The sequence below is a fragment of the Erpetoichthys calabaricus genome, chromosome 18, assembly GCF_900747795.2.
Source record: "Erpetoichthys calabaricus chromosome 18, fErpCal1.3, whole genome shotgun sequence".
Lineage (NCBI taxonomy): Eukaryota > Metazoa > Chordata > Cladistia > Polypteriformes > Polypteridae > Erpetoichthys > Erpetoichthys calabaricus.
Window position 1 is genome coordinate 25,379,215 of NC_041411.2, and position 12,206 is coordinate 25,391,420.

The window sequence follows — 12,206 nt, forward strand, 5'->3', positions numbered from 1 at the left end:
CCATGACAACACACAAACAATTATAATATTTCATGTCTTAATTGAACACACACATCAGATATCCAGTGTGCTATGGAAAAGTAAGTGAACCCTTGGATTTATTAACTGGTCTAACCTCCTTTGGCAGCAATAATCTCCAACAACCACTTCCAGTAGCTGCAGATCAGACCTGCACAATGTTCAGGAGGAATTGTTGACCATTCTTAAAGGACATCTTCAGCTCAGCCATATTTTTAGGATGTCTGGTGTGAATGGCTCTCTTGAGGTCATTCCACAGTACTTCTGTTGGGCTCTTGCTGGGCCACTATAAAAGGCAGATTTTCTTTTTCTGAAAACATGCTGTAGTAGATTTACTTTAGTGTTCAGGGTCATTGTTCTGCTTTATCACCCAGTTTGTACTGAGCTTCACCTGGCAGACAGCCACCTTGACATTATCCTCTAGGATACCTTGATAAACCTGGGAATGCATTTGTACCTTGATGATGGCAAGCTGTCCTGGCCCCAGGGTAGCAAAGCAGCCTCAAATCATGATGCTCGTTCCATCATACTTCATCATTGGTATGTTGTGACCTTTAAATTCCATATGTATTGCTGCTTATTCTTTTGGAACAATTCAACCAGAGTTTAATCAGTCCATAAAACATTTTCTCAGTAACATTGTGGAGTGTCAAGGTGGTCTTTGTCAAACTTCAGGCATGCACTGATGTTTTTCATTTGGAAAGCAGTGGCTTCCTCCTTGGTGTCTTCTCACTGACACCATGCTTGTTCAATGTTTTATACATTGATGTTCACCTGTTCCAATGATTCCTTCAAGCCCTTTAGTTGTTATCCCAGGGTTCTTTACTTCACTAAGCATTTTCAGTTGCGCCTTTCAAATCATCTGGACTGGGCTCCTTCTTCTAGGGAGTATAGCCACCATATTAAATCATCTCTGTTTCTACACACTCTCTCCAATGTGGACTAATGAATATTTATGCTCTTTAAAATTGCTTTGTAACCCTTTACAGCTTTAGGCAAAACAACAACTTTCAATTATAGATCTTCCGAGTCCTCTAGTTCAGGAGGTGTACTTCACATCAGCTGATGCTTCTTGTGAATAACAAATTCAAAATGTTTTGAGTATTTTTTACAGGCCAAAGTAGCTCTAAACCACACCATCAATCTCATTTCATTGATTGGACTCCCAAGTTTGCTAACTCCGGACCCTAGTTAGCTTTTGTCATCAACCTAGGGGTCCACACACTTTTTTGCAACATACACTGTGACTGTTTGAATGACGTATTCAATATGCACAAAAACAACATAACAATTCATTTGTTACTAGATAAACTAGACTGTATTCATTGTTGTAACTTAGATGAAGATCAGACTGTACTTTAACACAAATTCATATAAATATGGTCATTTCCAAAGGGTTCACTTATTTTCTCTTACCACTGTACCAGTGCTAAGCCATACTCAAGTAAAATATAATCAGAACAGAGCCTCTGTATACAGTCTGGATCGGGGTTTCTTGCTGGAGGAGAACCAGTAGACATCATTTACATGTTGGTGTAAAAAATGGCATTAAGACAGATAGAGATTTATAAAATGCAACTGTACACACCGGTTTTTTGTTGGTGAGTAGCATATCCATCAGATGGGACATGCGAATGGTGTCCTGGGTTGGCACAATGATATCAGAATAGCTTGTTTCTGGTGTGATCACCACTTTTGGAGCAGATGCCATCCAGCTCACCCAGCGTATCTGAACAACAAAATAAAACATCATGAGTTGGTCGATTTTTAGGAATTCAGCAGAGACACCATGTCAGGTAAAAAGGATATGTGGCAATTCTCCGCATTTATTTAATTTACATAGCAATCACACCTGGCACTCCTAGGATTCCACGTGGGATTTAGATGAGATGTATCCATTCCCACTTCTTGGTCATCATACCTGGCTATACCTTCATCTGAATGTACTGTGAAAGCTGCGTCACTCTGTCTGTCTTTAATCTACAGTTGGATAGACCTCTTTGATTTCCTGACAGTCACACATGGCACTGCCCAGAGTGAGACGAGTCCATACCCACTTGCTAATAATCAAAACTGGCACTCTTTACAGCCAAGTATATATCTGAAGGAGCCTCATACCCATTCCCATTTTTGCTAATCACAGTAGGCACTCCTAGTGCTGCAAGGGTAGTCTAATAACCAGTGTGCCCAGTCCCATTTTCTCCCAGTAATACTTTAAAATTCCCCTTGCCCAGTTTTGGAATAGTTGCTCCCCGGGCCAGTATGTAATATCTCATTAAGGTCTTTGGGCTAGGCTTACTTTTCTTTCCTCTTCCTCCTCCTCTTCTTCACTCAAGTGGCTAATTCGGGCATCATCCAGTCTGTAATCGTAAACAAGTCCATCTTCAGGGAAGCACAATTTTATCTGGAAAATAAAAAAATAGATTTCAATTTACAGCATTTGAACTCAAGACATGTGCTGTCAGGTCATCAGGTTTTGTCTCTTTCACCCTACCTGCTCCATGGTCATCTTTTTTCTTAGCCATTCGCTAAATTTAACCCAGCTCTGTTCATCTCCAGTCGCTCCTACACTCCAGACCAGCGAGAAGATGAACCATGGTTCTATGAGCTCATGGATACGAGACAGCTTGTGTACTGGGAACGGCTTCTCTCCCTGGAAAACATCAGAAAACACTCACTGTTGGTGGAGATTTATACTGTTTGGTGGAAGCAATGGCACAGTAGCTAAGCATAATTTACCAATCAGGTGCACAGCAAAAATCTGAGCAAATGATTCTCACGAGTAATACAACAGGCCATATAGTTTATGTATATGTATATACAGTGCATTCAGAAACTATTCCAACTCCTTCAAGTTCTGCACACTTTATTGTATTGTAGGTTTAATTTTAAATGGAAATATTTGCCATTTTTGGCTATCAATCTACATTCCATAACCCATAATAACATGACATGACAAATACATATACTGTATATACAGGATAGTTAGATAGTTAATTTAGTGTAGTTGGCAGGATTAGAGAGATAGAGATAGATAATTTAATGTAGTTGGCAAGATGTCTGACAATGCCAGACCACACACAGCTGTTATGGTCACAGGTATGCTGAGGAATCAATGCTGCTGTGCAGTTGCTGTTTTGGCCCGACTTCTTTTCTGACTAAACGCCATAAAACACCTTTGTATTCTGTGGATGGCAACATCCGGAAAAGTGACCCTTTCCCTATTAATGCCTTTCTTCAGGAATGTGGTAACATCCCACAATTACATCCTCGGAGGCCCATTGGGTCATGGTCTAGGCATTAGTAGTGTCAAACAGTAGCGGCTGCAAGAGGTGGTCACATAAAACACTGAAGGACTCTAAGAGAACTCAAATTAATTTTCACAGAGGTTGTTATTTCCTGTTTCCCTTTTTCTTTCATTTGTTTACTTTGAAATTTCAGTCCAGAACTTATGAAAGTAACATCATTCTGGACAAAAATCTTTAAGTGCCTTTCAGACAGCCTTGGTGTCACAATCCCTCCTAACCCAATAACAGCTGTGTTTGGTGTTCTTCCACATGAGCTTAAAGTGGAGAAGGACAAACAAACTGTGATTTGTTAAGTCAGTGGGTAACTGATGTTTTATAATATTTGAAATTGGAAAAAATCTAATTCTCACTTAGAGGATCTGTGCAGAACTTCTTCAAAAACCTGGCAGGATCTAATCAATAACATTTTAGAATAGCCGCTTAAAGCACTGAGGAAGTAGATTCTCTTCTCATTTCTTTTTCTTCTCCATTTATCTTTATCCGCTTATTAAACTCATCAATTTATTTATTTTTACTAGCTTTAAGTTTACTCCATTGGCCTTGCTCTCTTTTTTAGGGGTGGGAGTTGATTTGTTTTCAATCCTAATTTTTGTAAACAATTATCTATTTGTATGGAATGATTACATTAAAATCAATAAAATTTAAAAAAAATGATTTTTTTTATCAGTCTATATCAGAATAAAGCTGTAATGCAGATAGAAAACATATTATAGAATAATGAGATCTGAAAGGATCAGACCTGACAGGTTAGCATGTTATACCTTGATGAGCTCTCTAGAGGTGAAGCTGAAGGACACTGAAAATCTGGCAAGATTAGAACCCTTCAACCAAAAACCTAGCCACCAAATCTTATAAAAATGCTATAAAAAGCTTAATTCAAAACATAGTTTCACACGCAAGAAAATTAATATTTACCATGATTGTATAAAAAAAAGTTTGACTTGACAAATGCCAAACCTATCGTTTAAGTATTTGCTTTGGCTGTACCTCTTTATGAATGAAAGGGTTGAAGAAGCAGTCCATGAGCTTGAGAAGGCTGCATGTAAGATTGCTGTCTGTCGATGTGACGACTTCCTTCACTGAACTGCGAATAAAACTAACTGAATCCTAAAAGTAAGCATAAAAGAAAAGATGTAATGTTTAAATAAGTATGCCAGTTTCATTAAATCAATCATTTATCAGTAAACCACTCAGTTATAAGACTGTAACTTTATGGAGGAAGCCAAGTGGGTACAATACCTCAAGAAAGGCATTGAAAAGAGAAGTGAGTTTCTCTGTGTGTGGTTTGATGGCTGGAGGGATGGTCCTCAGCCAGCATTCGGTGAACGGCTTCAAGCCCAGGATACTTGGCTCAAGGTAAACCATTCCACATCGGGACACAGTTGCAGGAGATGCCACTGCCAGATCCTGCACCTCGAACATCATTGTCATGTACTGGAATAAAAGCAGAGCAGAGAAGAAGAAGTGGGATGTTAGTGAACATGTCAACAGTTTAAAAAAAAAAGAAAACAGAGAACCAAACATTTTGCTCAGAACTTCATGATGCATCAATCCATTTTCTAAACACACTGAAAATGTAAGTTCTGCACAGTTCAAATTGGGTTAAAAAAAGGTTGATATTCTGGTTATCAGAATTCTTAAAAAGATTAATTGGGGTAAGGAAATGAAATGAATATTGTGATTCAACAGTTCTAGACTTTTAGGAATGAAACAACTGGAGCTCTGACAAGATCAGAGCATCTGACATACATACATACATAGATAGATAGATAGATAGATAGATAGATAGATAGATAGATAGATAGATAGATAGATAGATAGATAGATAGATAGATAGATAGATAGATAGATAGATAGATAGATAGATAGATAGATAGATAGATAGATAGATAGATAGATAGATAGATAGATAGATAGATAGATAGATAGATAGATAGATAGATAGATAGATAGATAGATAGATAGATAGATAGATAGATAGATAGATAGATAGATAGATAGATAGATAGATAGATAGATAGATAGATAGATAGATAGATAGATAGATAGATAGATAGATAGATAGATGTCACACATGTGGGAGGCAGCCTAAAGGTTCAAATAAATGTAATTACACACAGGAGTAGGGAATGGCAGTGTTCTCTAACCCTTTATCTCTTTCCTCTACAGATCAGCCAAAGGAAATCCCGCCTGTGTCTAAGGCCATCACTTCTGGTTCCGGCCATCATGACATCACTTTCTCCAGTTATATCCTATATAACTGCCACATTCATTGTACTATTCAGTTCTGTTTGGGACTCCCCTTCGTAAAGACATGTTTTTTGTCATCTACTTTTTCTTAGTGTATGGGGTTGCTAGACCTTCTAGAAGTGACTAGTCAGGATGCTGGGAGAAACAGGACAGATCAAGAAATGAAACAGAACTCTGATTCCTAGAAGCGAGTCCTAAGAACTAAGACAAGTTAAATGCAATCTGACAAGAGCACATTTTTCAAGATACTGATATCTGGAAGGATTGAATTTACTAACAAGTAAACTGGAAATTTTAACCTGGAAGAAGCAAAAACCTGAAAAACAGTTGAAGTGGCAGAGTAATGTGATCTGATGGGAACAGACTCTTTGACATGTGAAACAGTGGGATACTGAAACTGCTCCCCACCATTCCCCGGAACATAAATTTGAATATTACAATCTGACAGGATTATTGACTTGAGCTAAAATATAAATACCAAGCTGAACCATTCCCACAATGAATGAAATAAAAACAACCGAGTGAGCATATTTTTAGTTAGTCAATAGTTTGACAAATAAGTTAAACTTCACACTTTCATCGGGGGTTCTATGTTGATTAAGACCTAGGAATCAAACAAAAATGCACAGTATAAGATGTGAAAATGACCAGATTTCATGCTGCACTGCAGTATCATAGAGATTCAGAAATATGCCAAATTTGACAATCATGTTGTGTCATATGCAGGTATCAGCAGGTAAAAAATACTAAAGTGAATGCCAATACATTAGTCTCCAGTGGATATGTCACCTACTGGCATTATGTTCATAAGTGAAACTCAATACCAACTGTAAACAGTGTTTTGCACAAACCAGAAATTTCAGGGCTCTGGAATGTTCTGAGAACACACATTTTTCATGTATAGTACAGTTATGGCCAATCCGCAGTAATAATAATTCATTACATTTATATAGCGCTTTTCTCAGTACTCAAAGCGCTATCCACACAGGGAGGAACCGGGAAGCGAACCCACAATCTTCCACAGTCTCCTTATTGCAAAGCAGCAGCACTACCACTGCACCATCTATTGTGTCACTACTGGATCTGCATGCTTTGTCTAAGGACATTGGTTTCATGTCACATCCCATTGGTTTCTTACAGAAGTTCGACTGACAAGAACGCATTTTTAGTTGTAGGTGTGTATGCATATGCTTTGTGATGGTTCCTGCCTTAATGTGACAGGATAAGGTTTTGCTCCTTATGAATACATAACAGAAAATGTAGGTTCTGAAAAATGGAAAGACTTAAATTACATTATACATTATTTGCCTGTAGCTACTACTTGAATATAAGATACAACAGTAAAATGAGCAGGACAAATGAGAATTCTGAATATGTACGGGAATGTAGCTACGCAGGGAATCACTTGAGTGTGTTTTCCCTTGTAATGTGATGTTGTCCACACCTCTGTGAGTTTAATGATCTCTCCAGAGCTCAGGCACAACTTCTTGTTATCATCCAGCACCGTGTTCATGTTTTCAATCCAAACAGCGTCGACTGGTCCATCGAACATGTACCATCGCTTGTCAGTGTCAGTGGCGGCAGCACCAAAGCGAATTAAAGACGAGAGGATACCATCCGTCCTGTGGTGACAAAGAAGGAATTAGAATAAGTAACCTCACCAAATGAAATCACTCTTAATAGAAATATTATTAAAATGCATTAAGACGAATATAGTGCAATATATTTAAAACAATTAAAAAAGCAAGGTCTTGGGTTACAAAACATGGATATCTTCAGCAAGGGCTGGTTTAGCAGTTCTACTGGCCAAGAAACTGGACTTCAAGGAAAGAAAAGAGACTAATGTGCAGATCTCACACTCAGTTACTGAGTGCACTTGGGGTGTCATTTTTGCAAGAGCTTTGGTTCAAATGCTGCTACATACTGACTGTGACTAAATAGTTTTCGGGAACAAGTAGAGTGTAGCAATGTGTCTTTTGCCATGAAAATCCATATATTGGAATTGAAGTACTAGAAAGGAATAAAGTCACACACACACACACACAGAGAAGACTGAGGAAATACCAATTAGACCAGGGAGAGGAAAACTGAAGGGAACATGCATTCTCAAAAACACCAGAGTGCCTGTTTCACCTCAAATAACAGTGATTTTCAGCCCGGTGCAATGAAACCTAATGCCATTGAATGGAAGACAGCAACTAGGGTAAGGTTAAAAAAATATATATATACTGTATTTTATCCTAAACCCCTCCATTTAAAAAAACTCTGTCACGTAATATGACTTGACTTGAAGATGGTTAATTTTTATTTTATATAAAACTTTATCACAACTGCATAGATTCTTCACTGATTTTCCTCGTCTTCTATCCTGTGATGCTGAAAGTGGATGTGATGAAACAACTCCAAGAGAATTCAAAGCTATGAGTAAAATACCACAAGTGGACTGCCAGAGTCTAGCAGCATTTGAGCACCATTTTGTTCTATTTGTGTTGTTTGACAATTATTTTCAAAATGTACTTTCTATTGTCAGGGTCTTGTTCTGTTTAAAGTGTGGTGCTGTGCTGCCCACTTTGTCTGAAATTTGTTTACTAGGGAAAGGAACCTTTCTGTGTTGAGTGAATTTAAATTATTTGAAGACTCTTGTGGACAATAGGGGGACACTCTAGCTCTCCCAACACCAACACACTCAGGACAGAAGTTCAAAGTACAAAGACTCTTTATTTGTGGCAAACTCTTCCTTATAAGCACTTCTCACCACAATCACAGCCACAAGTACAATAAAGCACAATAAGTCACTCTTTGTCTTCTCTCTCTCAGTCACTGACTACTTCCTCCACAGAATAGGAAATCCCAAATCCCGTAGCTCCCACTGCAGCCCCCAGGGGACCTAGTAAGGTTCTTCCCCAGAAATACCATACTCAGCATGCCTTGTGGACACCCACGCGGGGATCCGCACCTGGGCTCACTGACATCTAGCGCTCCGGACATTCTTTCCCCAGGTCCTTCCATTCTAAGGGCATCCATGCCGGGTAAGGACCCTCACACTCTAAAGGAATTTGAGTTTAGCTATTCCATTAGTTTCAATACAATAATTGATTAGTGACTAATTTATATAAAACTGTCTGTTAGAAGACTATGAGCTTCTAGGAAATCTAATTATGCCACAATAAATAGACATCTTAAAATAGGTCTAAAAATTGATTTAGAGAAAGATCACATTGACCATGATGTCACCCAGCTATAGATAATTAATCACTTTTGCCTTGAAGAAATTGTGCTTTACTGTCACTTGAGCTTCCACTAAGGCATGGAGGTAAAAGACATGTGTCTGTGAAATTTTGCTTCCTAGATTGGATTCAGCAGATAGAAAACTCTGAGACATTGTGTGATATGGCCAAATCAAGCAGAAGTTGACACATAAGAAAGTATGTCAATGTGGGCAAAGAAAGTTTGTAATATGTTAAATAAGGCATATAGTGGGGCCAAGAAGAACATGCCTGAATTAAAGGTATAATCCTAAACATAGAAAGGCCTGTTCCAATCCTTAATTTCTTAGGGCTGTTGGTCCCAGGCTGAGCTCTCCATATAACAGACTGGTTGTTTCAAAGGTCATGGACCTGAAATTTTAAAGATAAGAATGCTATGGGAATTTCAACTATTTCTTGCACAAATAGTCATTAATTGTTATTCTCATGTAAAAGTTAAACAGGCTCCAATGGCAAGGCTCATTCCTATATAGGGGGTACTATCTTTAGGCACCCAGGATTTTTTCTACATCTTGTCTTGGATGTGCTGAATAGTGCTCTGGACTCACAAAAAATTGGAAATTTTCGGCTCACACAGAAGGTTTTTTGTCCAGTGAAGAGGTGGAGACAATGGCCAAAATAGACAGATGAGGGTTGCGTTTCTATAAATGGAATTGGTGATCTGGTCAGAATTAATGGAGTCCTTAATACTGAGAAGTACAAGCAGATTCTCATACACTATGCAATGCAATCAGGGAGGTGTTGGATTTGTCCCAAATTCATTCTGCAGTAGGGCAATTTGCCCAAGCACAAGGATCAGGTAATCTATACTAATTAATAAAAGGCAAAGCCCTCACTGACTCACTGACTGACTGACTGACTGACTGACTGACTGACTGACTGACTGACTGACTGACTGACTGACTGACTGACTGACTGACTGACTCACTCACTCACTCACTCACTCATCACTAATTGTCCAACTTCCCGTGTAGGTGGAAGGCTAAAATTTGGCAGGCTGATTCCTTATAGCTTACTTACAAAAGTTAGGCAGGTTTCATTTCGAAATTCAACGCGTAATGGTCATAACTGGAACCTCTTTTTTGACAATATACTGTAATGGAGGGCAGCTTGATGGCCGTGGGAGGCGGAGTTGAGTGTCACGTCATCACGCCTCCCACGTAATCACGTGAAAAGACTGTGAATGCAGTAGGGAGAAATGAAGTAAGAGCCGCAAACAGCGAAGAACAAAAAATTCATTACACAATTGAGAAGGGAGCGAGTGAAGCATACAAGCATCTTCATAAGGGAAACAAAGCACAGTGTAAAACGTAAGTTTAAATTAAGTTTATTGAAACGCTCCCGTTAAGGATTGCAATAACATATTCGCGAGATAAAAGAACGCAGTAGGGAGAAATGAAGGAAGAGCCGCAAACAGCGAAGAGCAAAAAATTCATTAAACAATTGAGAAGGGAGCGAGTGAAGCATACAAGCATGTTCATAAGGGAAACAAAGCACGGTGTAAAACGTAAGTTTAAATTAAGTTTATAGAAACGCTCCCGCTGTGGATTGCAATAACATATTCGCGAGATAAAAGTTTAATGAGAAGACACGAGGTATAAACGAACCACACGCCGTGGCGCAACGTTAGGGGCAACAGTTTCAACCATTCTATGATCTGCTTCTCGCAACTGAAAGACGGCACATGGCGGATGTTAGCCGACTTGCTGACCGCAACGTTAGGGGCTTCAACTCTGGCGCTGATGATAGAGATTCGATTCACGAGAGGGGATGCAGTGAGTGTGTATGCCTGATGAGCCCAGAATTAGGGAGAAACACGTGTCACATACTCTTTACATTACTTGAAAGTAAACTATTAAAACCACTCTATGATCAGCTTCTGGGAACAGAAAGAGGGCACGTGGCGGATGTAAGGCGACTTCCTGACCAACCACAAGCGTAATCTGGCAGGTAACCACCCATACAGTCAGATTGTGATTCAGAAAACGAATGCCATGAATGTAATTACCACGATCTACATACTGTCAAATAAACGAAACACACGCCGTAGCGCGACAGCTGTGAAAAACGAGGTTCACAAAAAAACAGATCCTTAACAAATTGTTATTGGTATATTTTCAATCCGTTTAAAAAGGTTTTCTTTTCTTCTTAAAAAATTAAAAGCAGTACTTCGCCACAACGAAGCGCGAGAATTTGGCTATATATATCTGCTTCTCGCAATTAAAAGAGGGCACGTGGCGGATTTTAGACGACTTCATGACCAAACATAAGTGTTACCTGCCAGGTAGGGTTACCACTTTTAATACAAAAAAATAAGGGACGCATACTGCAGCGGGTGCCACATCTCAGTGCCAACAGTTTGCAGACTCTACTTAAAAGAACCGCCCTCCTTTTTTTTTTTTTTTTTTTTTTTTTTTTTTTTTTTTTTTATATTTTTATTTTATTAATTTTCATTGTAATCATTCCATACAAACAGATCCATTTATAACCCAACAAATTTGAAAACAAATCAAACCCCATCCCTGAGAAGGAGAGCTTAGCTAAAGGAAAATTTCTTTAAGCTTTTTAATAAGGCAACATTAGACAAAAGAAGGGGAGAAGTAAATATCTATATAAATAAGAGATGGAGAAGGGAGTTAAATACAATAATAGTTAATTCTCTTATTCTAAAATAATATTGATTAAATCCTGCCAAGTTTTGAAAAAATTTTGTACAGATCCTCTAACTGAAAATTTGATTTTTTCCAATTTCAAATAATATAAAACATCAGTTTCCCACTGACTTATAAGAGGAGAATTAGGATTCTTCCAATTTAACAAAATAAGTCTGCGTGCCAAGAGTGTAGTGAATGCAATCACCGTTTGTTTGTCCTTCTCCAATTCAAGTCCATCTGGAAGGACACCAAACACAGCTGTTAGTGGGTTAGGAGGGATTGTGATACTAAGGCTGTCTGAGAGGCACTTAAAAATCTTTGTCCAAAATGATGTTAGTTTGGTGCAGGCCCAGAACATGTGACCCAGTGAGGCAGGAGCTTGGTTGCAGCGCTCGCAGGTCGGATCCTGGCCTGGAAACATTTTGGACAGTTTTAAGCGAGACAGATGAGCTCGATATATAATTTTTAGTTGAATAATTCTATGCTTTGCGCATATAGAACTCGAGTGAATTCTCTGCTTTGCTACCTTCCACTCCTTTTCTGATATATTGATTAAGAGATCTTCTTCCCAATGTCCTCTTGGATCTTTGAAAGGTAGGGACTCTAATAAGATTTTATATATTGCGGAAATAGTGTTTGTTTCCTCGGAATTGAGCAGTATTTTTTCCAGCATTGTGGAGGGTGCAAGGTGGGGGAAATCGGGCAATTTC

General features: G+C 38.7%; 1 protein-coding gene across 1 annotated transcript in view; it reads right to left on the reverse strand.

The window, feature by feature from the left end:
* Positions 1-12,206, reverse strand: part of dnah1 (dynein, axonemal, heavy chain 1) — a 144,862-nt gene that overhangs the window by 65,729 nt on the left and 66,927 nt on the right. Inside the window, exons 37-42 of the mRNA XM_051921101.1 lie at positions 7,021-7,198; positions 4,566-4,760; positions 4,314-4,433; positions 2,513-2,671; positions 2,318-2,422; positions 1,607-1,747 (exon numbers count right to left, since the gene is read on the reverse strand). Of these exons, the coding sequence (XP_051777061.1) occupies positions 1,607-1,747; positions 2,318-2,422; positions 2,513-2,671; positions 4,314-4,433; positions 4,566-4,760; positions 7,021-7,198 (898 nt within the window). The remainder of the gene's footprint in view (positions 1-1,606; positions 1,748-2,317; positions 2,423-2,512; positions 2,672-4,313; positions 4,434-4,565; positions 4,761-7,020; positions 7,199-12,206) is intronic.